At 37.0% G+C, this 19,578-nt stretch overlaps 1 protein-coding gene across 1 annotated transcript in view; it reads left to right on the top strand.

Moving 5' to 3' along the window:
- Nucleotides 1–19,578, top strand: part of LOC150099051 (neuron navigator 2-like) — a 636,174-nt gene that overhangs the window by 259,226 nt on the left and 357,370 nt on the right. Inside the window, exon 14 of the mRNA XM_090405801.1 lies at nt 7,864–8,127. Within this exon, the coding sequence (XP_090261927.1) occupies nt 7,864–8,127 (264 nt within the window). The remainder of the gene's footprint in view (nt 1–7,863; nt 8,128–19,578) is intronic.

Here is a 19,578-nt window from a genome sequence, read left to right on the forward strand (position 1 = left end):
TCAGATTCCTTAACTCTCAAAAATAAAAGCAAAATGTCTAGGTAAGTAGGTACTTAAATAATTCATTGGATGTCTTTTTTTTATATTTCAATATATTCAAAGATTTCGAGGATTATACTCAAAATAAGAATTCTAATCTATACCAAAATCTGCGATAGGTTGAACCAAATATTTTGATTGGTTAGCCATTCATGAGTATTAAAAACAAAAGCTTATTATTATCTTAGTCGAATAATTATAAATTATGTCCAGCGCGAATGCATTATAAAATGTTCACTGTGAAAGAAAAGTTCACAGTTAATGTCCCTTTTTCTAGTTCTGTTTATTTAGGTTGATCAATTTCTTTTCTCTCCTCGCCTTTGATTGTAAGAGTGGACGTACTCATACAACAGGTTGTAGTTTCCTGTAAATTTCATTCTATAACGCTTAAAGATATTTAAAGAGGTTAATCGATTATTAACATCGAACCTCTGGAGTCAAGCCTCATTGCGGGAGGTACACACTGTCTCACACATACAAAGCTCATCAACTCGTACTTTAAACTCATTCAACGTATCTGCATTCACCGCACTCTCAGGCAATGCATTCTACTCATTAAACACTGCATTCAAAGAATCTGTTCCTTGCTCATACCCTCCTTTTAGAATTTTCATGGATGGCCTCTTGTTTTGCCCCTGTCCTCCATCTATGAAAAAATCTCTTCCACATTAACTTTATTGTTACTGTGAATGCATAAGGTGGGATGGAAATCGTTGTTTAAAAGTACACATCGAAGTGCAGTTATTGTTAGTTAAATATTGTGAGTACCACATGCACTTGTATAACTTTCCAGACATTCTCTCGATATTCTCTCCTGTGTTGCATGACTATCCATAGCAGTAATGTTTGTCCTGATCTCAGTGGGTGATTCCTTTTTTTACAAGCCGTCTTGAATTTTCGTTGCAAACATTTAACCGCTATAAATTTATTGGGGAGGAGTTATTAAAATTCTAGACTTGTTTATATGCAAGCTGTAGTCTCCTAATTTCATTAGTATTATTATTATGGTTTGATCTGGTAAGAATAATTTAGCAAATTTGAAAAGAACTAAAGTTATTTTAGGATTTATTCATATTCTTTTCGGATCTACCAAGCTCTCAGGACTTGTGCGGAACTTCTGGCGAAGTCAAAAGCTTATTCGTGGTTGAAAAGATTTTTTCATTTGGAGACCTTGTAATTGCTGGGAGGAGGCCTCAATGTTGACTTCTAAGGAAAGTGGAGAAAAACCAGACCTTCGGATCTTGCCACTAATCGTTACTTTCTGGGAGTTGTACCCCTTTTAGAACGTAGATACCAAACGAAAAGGAGAATGGGATGCGATTTGGAATTTAGCCGACCAAATTGGATTCTGTATTGACTTAAACCAAAAGACAATGATTGTGCAAGATAAAATGTCATGTCTGCTGGTGCATTCCCGCTTAAACAACTCTCTTTCTCTCTTTTTTTTTTTTTCTTTCTAGGGAACCAGTGCAAACAGTGAAAAGTTTGCTTCTAGAACAAAACTCTAATCCAGCATCAGCGGAATTCAAGATAGGTATCATCAACGTAAGGAGTATCTATGGAAAAGAAGTGGAACGACAGCAGAATTAGATAATCACCACATTGACATAATTAGCATTACTGACACAAAGACAATAGAAGGTAATATTCTTCTAAATAACTGCAAGATGTTGTATATTCAGGCGATAATGAATCGGAGAAAGGAAGCATTAGCTATAGTATTGAACAACACTAAACACGAAGATAATCATTTTGAATTGCAGGCAATCAGAGTGACATCGCTATTGGAATTGGATAGCGAGACTTATTTGCGCCTATGGTCCTACAGAAGTTTCTACTAAGATGAGATATTTTTTGAGTCATTCGATAAGGCAACTGACAAAAAAGCTGATTCTTGTTAGACATTTAAACAGTAGAGTGCAAAATCAATACCAGGCATATAGAAATGTTAGCAAAACTAACAAAGCAGTAGAGAAAGCAAAGCGTATAATACTGGCTACTATCTGAATCTGTGTTCAGGACACAGACTGTACATCAAGAGGTACACATTCATTGTTATTGTTGACAGCGATATCTTCACGCTGTTTCAGAACATGAATACATGAGATTGAAATAGGAAGTGATCGCCGTTTTCTTTTGAAGAATATAAAAATGATATCATAGTGAAAAGAAACTATGCACAAAAGTTATAAAAAGAATGAGAGTCAAGAAGCTTTCAGAGGTGATAAATATGACACTATTATTACATGACACTTCCAGGGAGTCCAAAGACTCATCGGGGGAGGGCTTACTCTACAACTGTCTACCACTCAATACACCAACATTTACCGCCGACCACCACTAGTATTTTTACAGACAATCACAAGACAACGAAAATTCAAGCCGTCTTGAATTTTCGTTGCAAACATTTAACCGCTATAAATTTATTGGGGAGGAGTTATTAAAATTCTAGACTTGTTTATATGCAAGCTGTAGTCTCCTAATTTCATTAGTATTATTATTATGGTTTGATCTGGTAAGAATAATTTAGCAAATTTGAAAAGAACTAACAGGATTCGAACCCGCAGCCTTTTGTCTAGAGAGCGGATACGCTAACCACTCGGCCAACCAGGGGAAAACAGGTATTCTAGATGTCTGGTAAAAAAAAAAAAAAAAAAAAAAAAATTCACGAGGAATGCAATGAAGAATATACATCAATACTTGACGTATGAAAAGCCATCAAAAACCTGAAATGTTGAAAAGGTAGCAAATAGATGATATTTGACTAGAAGTCAAATATGGAGGTATAAAAGTTTTCTTAAGGCTGTGCTGTATAATCCAGAAATCAGAAAATCGAATTCCTGGTGTTTAAAATAGAGCTCATTTATAAAAAGATAAATAAAACCGAACTTGAAAATTACAGAGGCATTTCCATAAAGAGTGTTCCAGGAATATTTATATATGTATACATGAGAATAGGCTTCGAAAAATTATGTTATCGGGAACTCGGAGAAGAACAAATTGGATCCAGGCCAAACAGAGCTTATCAGGACCAGATTCTCAGTTTAAGACATATTCTAGTGATTTCTAAAATATAACACGGATTTTGTATTTAAGATCTGGAAAAGGCATATGACAAGATTCCAAGAGTAAAACTATTCAAAACTCTTCAAACGTATACTGTACTCGGATCATTATAATAAATTTAGTTTAATCCTTTATCCAGAGATAGGAGTGTTGGTAGCTTGCTTCACCTTTGCAACGAGTTGCCCTGGTGTGTACCACCTTAACCCAGTCCTGAAGATACTTTCAGGTGCAAACTTTGTTTGCCCACACTTGGATAAAGGATTAAACTAAATTTATTATACTCTAACCAAGTGAAAAATAAACTTTCAACATCTTTCGGATCATTATGTTGATTAATGCATAGTCTGTATTTGAATTATAAATCTTCAATTGGAACTGAAGGAGGTACAAGAAGATAGCTTGATGTAAAATCAGATCCGAGACAAGCTAGGGCACCATCTCCACTTTTTGTCATCTATGTGGATCACATTATGAAGGAAAGTAGCATTAGGCCTGGGATCAAAACTGGATACATTAATCTCGGCATCGTTCTGTTATATTACAGCTGATGTTATACTCTTAAATAAACTCTGTACAGGTCAGCAGGATTCCTTAACTAAACTGAATAACTGCTGTGAGAAATTTGGTATAAAAATTAGTAGTTAAAAAAGACCATGAAAATACTCGTAGACAGGAATATTGAAATATGAGATTTTTTTTTTTTTTATGTTGGGCCCATATACAGGAGGTTGGCTGGTCAACCTATAGTAGGTTAGTACCGTATATGGGTGATGGGCTGTGAAAGGAGAAACTTGTTTACATTTGATTTGAACGCCTGTATATTGTATTCCTTGGGAAATACGTCAGGGGGAAGACTCATTCATCCCTGTACTGCAGTAGCAGGGATAAATGAGGAGGAGAAGAAACTTGTTCTGTGGGTTTCGAGGTGTACTGTAAAAGGATGTTGAGCGGCAGCTGTACGTGTTCCAATGGGCTTAGTACAGGGTGGGGAAATTATTGATGCTGTTTCAGATGAACCTTTCCCGTGAAAGTATTTATAGAATATACAGATTGCAGAGACCAAGCGTCTATGTGAAAGTGGGGGGGGCGAGTTGGTGAGGGATGGGTCATTTATTAGTCTCATTGCCCTCCTCTGTATTGAGGAGAGCATTTTGAGGGATCTTTTTGGAGCCCCACTCCAGATGTGAGAGCAGTATTCGAAAGCTGGGCGGATTTGTGACTTGTATAGTGTTAACAGCTGTTTAGAGGTGAAGTAGCGTCTTGAGCGAAAGAGAAAACCTAGTTTTTTGGAAGCTGAGGATGCAATGGTTGTGATGTGTTTATGCCAGGAGAGGCTTGATGTCAAGGTAATTCCGAGAAGAGAAATTTCATCTTGTCTGGGAATTTGAGTGTTATCGAAAACAATTGCTGGGAGAAAATGGTTCTTTTTTGTGAGAAATAAGACAGAACTGGGTTTTACTAGCATTGAAGTTGACAAGGTTGTCTGAGACCCATCGGAGGATGGCATGGAGGTTGGAATTAAGGGCGGTGGTGATTGATGTTCTGTGGATTGAAGTGAGTTGTGTAGGATAGGGTTTGTCAAATGAAAGGGAGGAATGTAGTGTACTGTCATCTGCAAAACTGTGTATTGGGTTAGAGGTCAACTGAAGTAGGTCGTTGATATATAGAAGGAAGATGGTCGGTGAGAGAACTGAGCCTTGAGGGACCCTGGCATTAGTTGGACAGTGAGAGGATAGGGAGCCGTCTACCATCACACATAGTGTGCGTCCAGACAGGAAGCTGGCAGTCCATCTGCAGAAGTCCTGAGGTAGTCCAAATGGGAGTTTGCTTAGTAAGCCTTTTGTGCCAGACTCGGTCAAAGGCTTTGGAGATATCAAGTGCAACTACTTGGGATTCGCCGAATTCCCCCATAGCGTTTGTCCAGTGATTGTTGAACGGCTTTGGTTGAATCCGTACTGGTAGTCGCTTAATAGCTGGGTGGGTACCTTCAAGGTAGATTAGGATTTGAGAGTTGATGATTTTCTCCATTACTTTAGATAGGACAAGTGAGTGTGATAGGGCGGTAGTTAGATGGCAGTGATTTGTCACCCTTTTTAGGAATGGGTTGAATATAGGCCAGTTTCCAGGTTTTGGGATATAATACCAGTGGAGTGTGTATAGGTGACATAGGATAGGAGTCAGTTCAGATGCACAGACCTTCAGGATAATTGGAGGAATTCTGTCTGGGCCAGGAGACTTTAGCTGCTTAGGCATAATTTTTTGTTGTGATGACTTTACTAAAAATTGTGCCTATTTTTATTTATTTTTTTATTGAATATGAAAATAGACAATAGAATAAGCATAGCTGATATGATGGGAAGTTAACTGAATAATTTAAATTAAATTAGTTTGAAATAATTAAAAACATGCATACGGATATGAGAGCCGCGTTAAAAAGAAACAGTTGATCAAAAACTAGAGACCACAGATATGAGAAAAATTAGGGGAGTGAACATATGAAGATATTAGGAAGAAACTTCATGTTGTTAGCATTCAGGAATCTGTGCGCAGAGCTGATTTTAGGTAGCAGTATGGTCACTTAAACAGAATAGAGGAGGAAAGGTCAGTGCCATCAAATAGGTGCTGGATGGCAGAAAGAAAACTGAGATCTAGATGGATAAGCTGCTCTATAGCTGGTTACCCTGGAAATGACAACATATCTCATAATATGCAGAAATATGTGATTGGACAGTATTTTATTCTTGACAGATAAGACTAATTTCGTAGTGTGCACACGTGTATCATAGTGTTTTGTTCTATTACATATAGATGTATCCACGGCATGCTCCTCAGATATGATTTTTCATTAAACTTTAAAAGAAGCTGCATTTAGGTCCTTGATATATTTCATAAGTGTTTTATAATCCTCAGTCTTCATATGCCGCTAAATTCGGTATCAGGAGGGCTTTCTCTATCTCTCCCAAATTTTGAGCTTAACTTTTCTTCCACATCATTTGTTACCTCTAGTTTCATTTTGTAGAATGACCTTGTTTTATATAAATTCCCAGCAAGGTGTAAGCTAAAGTTTACCGTGAATTTGTTTTTAGTTCCCAACTTTCAACTCGTGCACAGTTTCTGAGCAACAAATGTTTGTTGGACACTAGACAATGTTAGACAGTATCTCTGTTATTGTCTAACAAATATTTGGTGCTGAAATATTCAGAAAAATTTCGGACACTTCATTCATTTTTGTAGTGCATATTGCCCCTCAGGCTCCGAATGTTAGGGCTCGAAAGGCTTCGCCTGCTCCTTATGGGAATAAAAGGCATTTTTTAGTAGATACTTAGATTAATAAAACACCATTTTTAATGCCGCTGGAGTTATGATATCCAAAAAAGTTGCAAATAACAAAATTTGTTTTTTAAAATAATCTTCAACTTAAAACATATTTGGAACGATTTATAAGTTCACAATTAACGGGAAAAACACATTCTATTAATTATACTTAGCTAATTTGTTAATCAGTCCGTTTCAACTTAATTTTGTTTTGTTTTGAACTCAATGTAAAAAGTGTTTTCATAACTATATCATTCGTTTAACATTAATCAACAAGTTTGAACATCGCTAAATTAGAGAATCTTATTCGGTATGCATTAACAATGGAATTAGAACTCTAGGTTCGAATCTCGTCGATAAACATATGAGAGTATTTTATGTTTTGACGCAGTTTCCATTGAAGGAGTTGATCTCCCCCCCACTTTCCCCCATACATACAGTAAATGTGTAGTATTTTCTCTCAGCAAAACAGACAAAACATCTTTAATAACCCACAATACATATATCTTAGTCTGAACTGTACTAACACATAATACATAATATATACCGAGATAGTACAGCTAAGTACTAACAGTACAGAAAATAAGTGGATACGAATGTTGATTGACTTGAACTAATTAAAATTTTTTGTTTAATTCTTTCCTGACTAGACATGTGTCGTAAATTCATCATTTGAATAATTTCTCCTTAAAAATAAATACTCTAATGCAATGCCCTTTATTCTCCAAAGAGGAATGGGCCGGACTTTAGTTCTACCAAGGTTTGGAAATGAGATAACAGCTGGTCTCCACCCTTAGCTCTTGGTGACACGCGAAGGGTTACCAGTAGCTGAACCACGGCTATCGATGATTCGAAGCCATCAGGGCAAAAGTATACCAAGCAACTGTCTTAAGGAAGAGGCAACAAAGTTATCCTCTTTTTAAGTCTAAATTAAATAGTAACACACTCACTTTTTGAATGATGAAGGGATCAAAATTTACTATTTAATAATTCTCCAAACTATGTATTCTTAGCAGTTTTAATCTAGAAAGTCTAAATTTACATAAGTTTTTTTTGTCCCTTTCTTTGATCTCCTCTCATTTTCTACTCCCACTTATATTCGTTTTTTTAATTGCCATTTTGTGCTAATATATAGTTCTTTTTCAACTGAAGATTTCCTATTAAAGACCTGATCCTGCTTTATAACAAATAGGTATTATCTTCAAAATCAGTTGACAATTAAAGCAGTCAGTTCGAACTAGTAAAATGTACTTTTAAAGATACGTTGTTTGTTTAGAGGCTTTGTTATCTATTGGAATTTTCGTCTTCTACTTTTCTTGGTATTCTCAGTGGATCTTTCGCTTCTATAATCTAAATCTTCCTACATGAAACATTGAAAATGCGTCCAGTATGAATATTGTTGATTTAAGGCAATTTTTATTTGATGTGCTCTTCCATTCGTAGATTCAACATGCACGTGCCAACAGTCTTACCCATGCTCGGCTGATGATGCACCAGAGGGAACTGAGCGCTTCACCTAGACTTTCGCGTTCAAACTCCATCCGTTCAACAAAGTCAGAGAAGCTCTATCCATACATGCTGCAGAGATCAGAGGATACCGATAGTGGAATGACGCCGTGCAGTGCTGCCTCTATAGCTGGTTACCCTGGAAACGACAACATATCTCATAATACCAGTCAGCCATCTTCCCCAAGTTCGGCTTCGCAGGTAAACGTACAGAACGTTTTTTCTAAGCTTGTAATGAAGATGAAGCGTCACGCGAATAAGTATAAAACTGAAAATGCAGAGCTGGAGCATATGCAGAAAAGATTTATATTGTAAACCTCAGTGTAGTGAAATATCAGCAGTTTTTTTTTTCTTCTCCTTTTTTTTAAGAAAGAATAAAATGTTATTCTTTTCTTATTGCAGGAGTGAACTTTTTCATTGGCTGAGAAATGAATATATTTCTATTTACATAAAATCTTTCTTACAGATTGTTCTCCATCCGTAATACTTAAATAGTTTATTATCATTTATTTTCGGACATAAACATAAGTACACTGCACAACAAAGATTTTGTAACTAGGATTAAAAGCAGGCATATATATATATATATATATATATATATATATTAGGAAATACAATTTAAAAATGTATCCCCATCCCATAACTTGAGAGACCATATCACCAGTATGTCAAAACATAAACCTCGCTAAATATTTCAGTAATTAAAAAGAAACACAATTAGGAAAAAAAAAACACTATAATCCAAATACAGATAGTTCCCAACTTTACGAATTAATCCGTTCCTAAATTCGCCCACTTAAAGCGGGAATTTATTTCCCATAGTTGTGGTGGTGGTTTTTCCTTTTCAATCGTTTCCAACCCTAGATGACTTTCTAGGCATTGCCCACAAAGTTTACAGGGTAGTTAACCCATTGTTCACCCCCCCCCCCATTTTATCCTGGCTCGGGACCGGCATATGGCCGGGACGTATTCATGACTGTAATCCATGCGTGTTCACGGGGCCAGTTTTCCTGTTCTGGGGGACGAAAAACCAGAGTTTCTTGGTGGAAAAAAACCCTTACCTTCATATGAAACCGGCTAACTCACCCTTCGTCGAAAGAGACCAGATAAAGGTTCCTCCCCAGGTCTTTCCGACAAAAGGGCTCTGTCTATACCGACTGAGCTACGGGGGCTCATTTCCCATAGACATAGCATTAAAAACAGAAGCTACGTTCTCAACAATGAAATCTGACTATAGTAATGTTTTAGGCGTGAGATGAATTTCATCACTCAGTGTGAGATCATCGCCCCGATTGGACGTATGATGTGGCTTGAAAAGTTTCGTGTTTGGTCTCTAGAACAGGATTTCCAGACAATATAAAAAATTAAATATACAAAAATAATAAAAATTAATAGAAGAAATAGGAAAAAAAATCTTTGTTCACCTAAAAATATACTATAGGCTTACAAGAACTTTTCGTGGTGGAAGCCATATAAAAATAAAGGTTAAAATATAATGGTGTTTAAACAATGATTTATTTATCCGAAAAATTAACCCCCCCCCCCCCCCGAGAATAGACCTAAGTGTGTTCATACGAACACACAACTTTTAAAATCCTACATTCATAAGCATCCCCCCACCCCCATCAAATCTAGCAACTTTACTAGTGCGCTTGCAATTTGAATCTTAAGACTCGAAAACTACAAATGCTCAATTGGATAGTGTCAAACCCTTGAGAGTGAAGGAAAGAACATGAAGAAACTCATAAATGCGTCCAGTATGAATATGAGTTTCAGCTATTAAATCTTCTTCCTCGGCTTTTTCACATTTTGCCATTCCAAGGAGGTCTTTATTTCTGAGTTCTCCATTCTTGTAGAAATCTCAAGCAGTAATTGGTTAGCAATGTTAACGACCTCTGCTACCTCTTTAAATCCTTTATAAGTTAAATCACTGACAACAGTACTGTACACTAAACTGAACACATTATAGCATCAAACCACATGTGTATCTATTGTACAGCTACGCCCATGGCTTGTAATCCCATATATACATATGCACTATCTACCAATAATTGCCTGGAAACCCCCGTTATTTGAAGTTATGGAACATTCTAGGTTTGTTAATAACAAAAACCAGCGTACAGATAGTAGGAAGCAGTATTACATGGTAGCAGTTGAAGATAGTTGGTGGTATGGTAACATGACATGAACTCAGTGACTTCGAGAGGTGGCATATCCATACATGCCATTGCAGCTCAACTGGAGCATCCAGAATCAACGGTTGACGATGAAATCAACAAATGGAGATGTTCTGGATTCACTAGTGCAGGAAAACACCCAGGGTAGTTGCCAAAAATGACTGACAGGGACAGGAGGCTGTTAAAATGGGTGGCACATGCAAAAGCGGGCTAATCAGCAAAGACCATTTGTGATGAGTTCCAGAACGCCAGTAACACTATGGTGAGCACTAATGCAATATGAGAGCTCCATTTATTGGGTTTTCACAGAAGAGCATCTGCACACAAGCCGAACATCACAACAACAAACAAGGCAGCTCGTCTGACTGATGCAAAGAGCTTGTGAACTGGACAATTGACCAGTGGAAAATCGTACTCTGTAGCGATGAATCAAGGTTCACCTGTTTCCAGAATGATGGCAGGGTGTGGAGGCAGACTACTGAATGCTTTTTAACACAGTGTGCTGTCCCCACAGTAAAGTTTGGTGGTGGAGGAGTAATGATATGGAGTGCATTCAGCTGGTTTGGAGTGCGATCGCTGGTCGTTGTTCATGGTTCCATGAAGGCAGCTCAGTACCTTGATATTCTGGATAATCAGGTGCTACCTACACTGTAGAGTTTTTATGGAATGGACTGGTGTTACTGGGCCATTATGGAATTGTATGAAGAGATGGGTGTTAAACGACTGCTCTGGCCTATGCTGCAGAGTCCTGACCTTAACCTAATCGAGCACATGTGAGATGAATTGGAGCGGCGATTGAGTTCCCTAGCAGTACGTCCTTGATCTGTCGTTGCTCAGTGCTACTTTGATGGAGGAATGGAGACAAATTCCACTTGATATCTGCTGTACATTGGTGGAAAGCCTTCCTCGAAGAGTGTAGGAGGTGGACAAACCCGATATTAAGGTTCGCCCGATGGTATCAGTTGTAAATTGCTAAGGTGTCCAGACAATTATTGGTAGATAGTGTATATGAATATTTCGTATTTATTTATTTATTACAATTAATGCTCATGTTTTGTTGATATTCGAAGTTATATATATAAAAAAAAAAAAAAACTCTCAAAGCGGGAACTTTCTATTTTACACTTATTGCATAACCACTATATTTATTTATATTTTATTATGTCGTAATTTTATTATTTTAGAAAAGTGCACACGAAACATTTCTTTTGCAGACTCACCATTACAAGAATTATTGGTAGAGATAGAAACAGATGAAACCACTACAAAAAAAAAAAAAAAGGTAGATCTCAGACAGTGACTTCGTTTGCAAGAATGACCTCACATGAGTAAATCGTCGCTTATGAGGTTACCGGCATGCACCAAATAGGTAGCATCGTGATGAACGGCTGAATTAGCTAATTCTTGATACGAAGTGCTACGTTTTGTTGATATTGCGGGAAGAGAGAATGTAAATTTATAATAAGAATAATAAATAAAGGGAAAACATGCGTATGCGAGAAATTGTAACAATGATTTTGTGTAAAATTATATTTCCCCCAATTTTCGAATCATCAAAATTTATGAAGTCCAAAAATTAATTAGGAAAAATAAAACTTAAAAAGATATCAAGCGCAGAAATTATAAGATTTGAAAGTTATGGGGTCCTAGGCTGCAGCCTATTCAACCTATAAGTAAATCCAACACAGAATGTCTTTAGGTGGCAGATGAATGTTATCCTCTAGGTTGAGATTACTACTGGCCTTAGTGGAGGCTTGAAAACAAGTTCCACGGTTACTTTCTAGAGTTTTTAAATCTCTTGTCTTCCAACAATACGCAAATATATTCAGAATTAAAATTTTTCATGTTAAAGGGGAGGGAGGGAGGGGATTTGATTTTGGTTCTCTTCATCGCTAGGTTCCTAAAATTTAGTTATCTTTATCCTGAATTACTTGAGTCAAATGAACTTTACAAGATGGTCAGCATGTTGAACATAATTTTATCTTTGAACAGCATATTTTAATTGAAATATGCACTGTTTTATCATTATATATTTAGTTGAATTCTTTATCCAAGTGTAAGCAAACAAAGTATGTGCCTGAAGTATCTTCAGAACTGGGGAAACTCGTGGCAAAGCTGGACAAACTTCACATCACTTGCCTTAGTATCCCACAATGCAAAGCACATCTCCTTGCAGGACATGTATAATGCTATGCATTATGGGAAGGGTCACTACCCACACAGGTTTTGACCTTTATTGAGGTCTCTTCAGTGGGAGCCAGACCAAGGTTGAAGCAATGCAGAAGTCATATTTATCAATACAAGTTGCCAAAAGGTGTCACACCTTATTAATAAATTACTCTGTATTAGAGAACGATATTGGAAGTTTTTTTTCACTTGGTTACACTATAAATTATATATTTAGTTTAATCCTTTATCCAAGTGTAAGCAAACAAAGTTTGCGCCTGAAGTATCTTCAGGACTAGGGCAACTCGTGGCAAAGGTGGACAAACTTCACATTACTTGCCTTAGTATCCCATAATGCAAAGCACATCTCCTTGTGGGACATGTATAATGCTATGCATTATGGGAAGGGTCACTACCCAGACAGGTTTCAACCTTTATTGAGGTCTCTTCAGTGGGAGCCAGAGGTGATATCACCTCGAATCCAGAGTAATTGATTAATAAGGTGACTCCTTTTGACAACTCGTATAGGTAAGTATGACTTCTGCATTGCTTCAATCTTCATCAAAGGATTAAACTAAATATATAATTTATAGTCTAACCAAGTGAAAAAAACTTCCAACATTATTCTCTAATCCAGAGTAATTTATTAATGAGGTGACATTAATTTAAACACCAAAAGGATGATTTTAAACACCTTTTGGCAACCCGTATAGATAATGACTTCTGCATTGCTTCAACCTTGGTCTGGCTCCCACTGAAGATACCTCAATAAAGGTCGAAACCGGTCTGGGTAGTGACCCCTCCCATAATGCATAGCATTAGGAGATGTGCTTTGCATTATGGGATACTAAGGCAAGTGATGTGAAGTTTGTCCATCCTTGCCACGAGTTGCCCCAGTCCTGAAGATACTTCATGCGCAAACTTTGTTTGCTTACACTTGGGTAAAGGATTAAACTAAATATATAATTTATAGTCTAACCAAATGAAAAAAACTTCCAAAACTGTTTTATCGTGTGAGTAATATTACTATGGCTGCTTAACTCGTAAAGACGAACAACACACGTAGCATTAATTTGCTCTTGTTTTACATGTTGCTTTTAAATATGATATAATACCTATATAATATATATGATACAAGCATGCCTGAGGAGTGCCTGTCTGGTAGAACAATAGAGAGAGGGACTTTAGCAATAAAGAGAGAGCAAGATGTAGAAGAGATGATACTGATGGTGGGCACAAATGACCTAAGCAGTGGCATTAATCGGGTAGCGAAGGATTTAAGAACATTTAGATATCGTGAAGAAGAAAAGTGTCAAAGGGAAGATTGTGTGTGTGTGTGTGCTGCCTTGTTTTGTTTTGATAATTATGAGTTAAGTAGAAGAGCAATAATACGATTGCATGAATGTGCTGAAAAAGAGGTCTTGAATTTGTTAAAGTCTGGAGTGTATTTGAAGGCAAAAGAGAGCTGTATGCAAGTGATGAGTTGCATCTGAATATGGAAGGTCATAAGCATTTAAAGAGTTTGCTATTTTCTGAGCAAGATGAAGTAATTGGGCAGGGAAACTAAAATTGAAAAGGCTGAGAGAAGGAGGGTAAGGTTATGTAGGGAATGTGTGTTTGGTGATTCTTTCTCGCAGAATAATTTGGAGAATGCGAATAAAAATCTATGTGGGGCTAAAAAGATGAATACTGAAATTAGTAGAAAAGCTGGTATAAGAAGTAAAGGGAGTCTAAAATTTTTGTATGTGTGAATGATAGTTCATTTGAGGCGATCTGGTGCGAAATAGTGGCCAACGGAACCAAATATACAGTTAGTTGCTGCTATAAAGACATACATCAGCAAATTAGCACAATGAGTGCAGAGCTAGTGATTATTATGGGAAATTTTAAGTATAATGATAGTGATTAGAAAAAGGAAAGATCACATGGCAAAAAAAGGAAATGGAATTAATACACCTAAGAGATAATTACTTAAAACAGCACATAACTGAAAGGACTTATGGTGTGAGAGTGTTGGATTCAAGAATGGGTGGATAAGAATATGATACTCTGTGGGCCAACATGGTTTTGTTAACGATCAGTTCTGTCTTAGTAATTTATTAACTTTTTATAATAGAGTGACAGCTGAGTTGGACAGGAGAATGGCTACACAGTGATAATGCTGGATTTTTCTAAGGCTTTTGACAAGATATCCCATGGAGTACTGTTACGCAAATTAGAACAAATGGGGATGGATGTTAAACTGGTGATATGGATAAGAGAATGGCTCATGGACAGATACCAAAAAGTAGTGTGTGGAGGAGCAGAGTGCAGGTGACCAGTGGTGTACCTCAAGACTGTGTTTGGACCATTATTATTTAATTTGTATATAAAATCATATAGGAAATGACTTGAAGGGAGATATTTAGTTGTTTGTTGATGATGTAAAGTTGGGTAGTACAATAATCAGTTTGTTGATGATGTAAAGTTGGGTAGTACAATAATCAGTTTGTTGATGTTGGAGAGCTTGCAGGATGATTTAAACAAGCTGGCAAAATGGACAAAAGGTAATCAATGTCAGTTCAATGTGAAAAGTGTAAAGTTATGCATTTTGAGATTGAAAGATTACCTGCTGGGCACCACATTGATGGAATGGTACTCCAAGAGATTGATGAGACCAGGGACTTGAGGGTGTTGGTGGATAGGAAGTTGAAGTTCAGAGGGCATATTGCTAAGGTGTCCAAGATAGCTCATAGAATTACTCGGTTATTGAAGAACACACTAACATGCAGAGATAAAGAAGTTATTCCACTTTATAAGGCATTGATACATCCACATCTGGATTACTGTGCTCAGGTCTGGTCACCTGGATTCCTTGGGGATGAGGAAGTGGTAGAAAAGATTCAGAGGAGAGTGACCAATTACATATCCTTACATTGAGAGATTGTGAATTACAGAGGTTAGTTGATAAGTGGAGAAGAGGAGATATGATAGAAACATTTAAATTACTAAAAGGTTTTTATAAGATTGCAGAGGAAATATTTCAGATAGTGGTGGAAGAACAAGAGTAAGGAAATTAAGTAAGAGTGTGGTTAAGAAGAGTGTGAGGATTAGATTTTTCGCTTGGAGAGTGGTTAATGAATGGAATGCATTGCCTGACTCAATTGCGCTTGCTTAGTCTGTAAATGAGTTCAAGAAGAGGTATGATAGATATCGTGTGGATAGTTTGATTCTCCCATGATGAGTCTTCTGACTCCATGGAGATACCCGTATAACAATATTGATAATAATAACTATAGATTAAAAAAACGAGAGATTCATTTACTCCTGAGCACAAGTAGAAACTCTTTTAAGACTTTGTACAGTATTTTTTTGATATATGATGGGTCAGATGTGTTTAAAGATAGCCAAACTTTGCTTTCATTCATTTTCTTTATCTACTAAGAAAATTCACTGCCTTTTATTCCCAAAAGGAAGTAAGCGAGGTCACTTAGCCCTAACATTTCAAGACTAGTGGGCGGCTAGCTTCCACCCTTTGCCAATTAGAATAGCTGGCATAGAACTATTTGTGATTTTAATTGGCAGTTGGGGAGGAGGGGATAACTGCTAACATCTCTATGCTCCTACCCTTAATGCTATATATTGTCTGAAGTGGTGTGAGTCATAATAGTAGATTTTTCCAAGTTTGCAGAGAAAAAACCTGCTTGTCCGTGCCAGACACTAACTCTGGAACAAATCAAAGATAGGCAAAGAAACGCACTTAGAATGGTCTTTCTTCAGGTAGCCTAGCATTATGAATGCAAATGTCATTTCCAAGGACATCATCAGGGTAATGGGAAAGGGGGGGGGGAAAACAGTTAACATTCAAAAGGCATACGTCATAGCATGTTTACTACTCATGTCTTGGTCACATTATAGGAGAACACATTAGAATTCAGTGGTGAATTGTAAAAATGAAACAATATTATTATTCAGGCCTCCATGGAGTCAAAAGACTCATCGTGGGAGGGCCTTCCTAAGAAACACAGTCTATCAAGACTCATCGAGGGGAGGTCCCCCCCCCCCTAAGAAACACAAAGTCTATCATACCACTCCTTAAACTCATTGACCGTTCTCGCTCTCACTACTCCATCAGGCAATGCATTCCATGGTTCAACCACCCTCCATGCAAAGAAACCACTCCTCACCCTCTCGCTCACAGATTCCTCCAGGGATGGCCTCTTGTCATCACTCCTTCTGGCTGTTCAACCAAGCAAAAGAACTCCCCAGTGTCAACCTTATAACCACCTCTCAACAGTTTAAAAGTCTCAATCATATCACCTCTCCTTCTTCTAGCCACCAAACTCTGCAGTTCACATTCCCTCAGCCGATCCTCATAACTATCATTGTACAGTCCTGAAACCATCTTTGTTATCCGCTTTTGTACCCTTTCCACAGTTAATTTATCCCCTTCAAATCCTGGGGACCAAATCTGACAACAATAGTCCAAGTGTGGTCTGATTAGGGTCTTATACAACGGAATGATAACCATTTTATCTCTGCGGGTCAGCGTCCTTCTCATTATTGCAGCAATCCTCTGTGTTACCTTCACCACCTTTGCAATATGTCCTCTAAATGTCAGGTTTCTATCAATCATCAACCCCAGATCTCTTGTCTCCCCTACTTCCTCCAGTATAACTCCTCCCATAGAGTATGCAGCATCCCATCGATGTTTCCCAAACCTCAAGACCTTACATTTAGCTGCATTAAACTGAAACCCCCATTCATTTGCCCATCTATCTAGCTTATTCAAATTCTCTTGTAGGGCTGCCACATCTGCACTATTACTAATAATCCTTAAAAATAATAGTTAGTATTTGTGATTCATCATAAGGCTAGATAAATCAGTTAAACAAGAAAGGAATATAAACAGTTAATAGTAATTACTTCCTGGAAGTTCTTAAGGAGCAGACGATTCTGGGAGCAAACTTCCCAGAATATTTTAAGGAGCATGCAATCAAATTTAAATCTGAGTGTATAATCTTTGATTCCAGTGAACTCTGTGACTAATGTCAGTGACATGGCAAGCAAGACTTAACAGGTTTCCAGAATTTTCATCTTCCTCAGTTTCATTTTCATCTTAGCAGACCTACCTGTCTATCCAAAATAACAGTTGACATGAAGATAATTTATCCTTGGTGGATAATAAAAAAGATGAGTTTCCAAAATGTTTTGAAGTTGGTGAATGATTAAACTTGCAAAGAACCCTCACTCTTGGTTGTTATGTTCTTTAAGATATGTTTTGAGACTTAACATCTGATTGCTGTCTAATTAGTGGATGATATTTATCAAAATATGTTTGAAAGGAAACTTGATTGTATCCATTAGCACTCAAGGTAATTTTTTTGTTTAGTTCTTCTAATATAAAGGTATCAGCTGAATAGATGGAATGAGTTTAGTATATGAGTTTTGATAATACATGTCTTCTGTGATGGATGATGGCAGATGTATCTGTCAGTGAAGGAACGTTTCAATAAACATGTGTTGAGGCTCAATCGGGACTTGCAAACCATGTTTTGGATACATCCCACAGGATCTCCTGGAAAAAAACTACCATGCTCAAAAAAGAAAGAATAGTCTTTCTTTTTTGAATTTACTATGGTGGTCATAGTAAATTCAAAAAAGAAAGACTATTCTTGGAATCTGCATCTGCACTCAGGAATCAATCTAATTTAAACAAATACGGTTGCATTAAACTTCCCAAAATTTGGGAAACTTTAATTATCAGAGATTCCTCTTTACATCCTAGGCCACCTACAAATGCCCATACAGGGTGCACCACCTAGATAGGACTTTAGTTTCACTCTGTATTGTGTTTGTGTGTGTGTTGTTACAAAAAATTTTTGTAATCCCCGAAGAAATCTCTGTGACGGAGATGAAATATTGGAAGTATAAAAATTAGTTTTAATCCTTTCTAGTGTTATTAATATTCCATTAAACCTCTAACATGAATTCAATAAGCAGAAGACAATGCTGCCTGCTGAGGTGACAATTATTAAAGTGTTGAGAAAGGGATGGCTGTTAGATTCATGTTGAACATTGAACTAGATTCAGGAGCACAAGGAGTTTATCTGAAATTATAATTTAGTTTTAGTCTATGAGCTTGACTAAAGTGCACAGACATAATCTCAAGCCTAGTTAAATGTGAAGAGAATTATGTTGCTGAAGTGTTGACTTTCCAGATGTTCTGGTGAAATGAGACTGCCCATATCAGTACCCTTGACTTGTTCTTATAACTTACTACTTACTATTCAGGTGAAGTAGCCTGCATTGATGGTGAACTTCAATAAGCTTAAAATATACTTAGGAAAATCAGTTTGTAAGAATTGAAGAGTTTCTTGAAGTGATATAAATGCAGAAACTAGATTAAAAAAATCATTATTTCGTCATCAAGCAAATATAGATTTTTAATTTTACATTTGAAATCGATGTTTTTTTTTTATTATTATTATTTGACGCCTCCAGGGAGTCCAAGGACTCATCGAGGGAGGGAACCTGCTGTGCAACTTTGTCGCCACCACTCAATTCACTCACTACGCCAATGCCACCACTAGTATTTATGCAGAGAATCGCAAACATCCATGCCCACGGTGGGATTCGAACCTGCAGCCTTTTGGCTGGAGAGCGGATACGCTAACCACTCAACCAGCTAGGCTGGCAGTAGCCTTTTTAATAGACTAGTGGTCAGTAAGGTTTCAAAATAGAATATAATCAACTATAGTTAGTCATGGATAAGCTTCTTGCCAGCAAAGGTTGGTTGATTGGTAGAACCTCTGCTACTAATGGCTCAGCAAAAAGTTACTCAAGTTTGAGCGCAGTTAGTAGTTGGAAGGGATCAGCTGTTCGATGCTGTTGGCACACTCTCCCTCGGTGAGTCTTTGGACTCCCTGGAGGTGTCGCATAATAATAATAATATACTTTGGAAAGGCCATAGGTACATGGATAAGCATGATATACCTACAATTTATCAATATAGATGTATATCAAAATTTTTACTTTGTCCAATAATCTGTTTAATTCACTTTGAGCTGACTACATTACAGTTAGATCTATCCCTGAGTAAAATGTTGACTTTACGATCATACTCTGTATTTTCTTTATTAGCGCTGATGATGTTATTGTGAAAAGAATGGATAGCTTAGTTTGTAATTCTGAGAAGATTATATATATTCATAGAGGAAGGTTTATCTTTGTTTAGAAATTGGGCTACTTTAAAACCTTAATTTGTTAGCTACATCAGTATGTAAATCTTGGGTCCCTTTTTTCTACACCCACCATAATTTCTAAGTGT

Source organism: Typopeltis vanoorti, chromosome 15 (assembly GCF_054136105.1).
Source record: "Typopeltis vanoorti isolate ZY-2024b chromosome 15, IOZ_Tvanoo_1.0, whole genome shotgun sequence".
Lineage (NCBI taxonomy): Eukaryota > Metazoa > Arthropoda > Arachnida > Uropygi > Thelyphonidae > Typopeltis > Typopeltis vanoorti.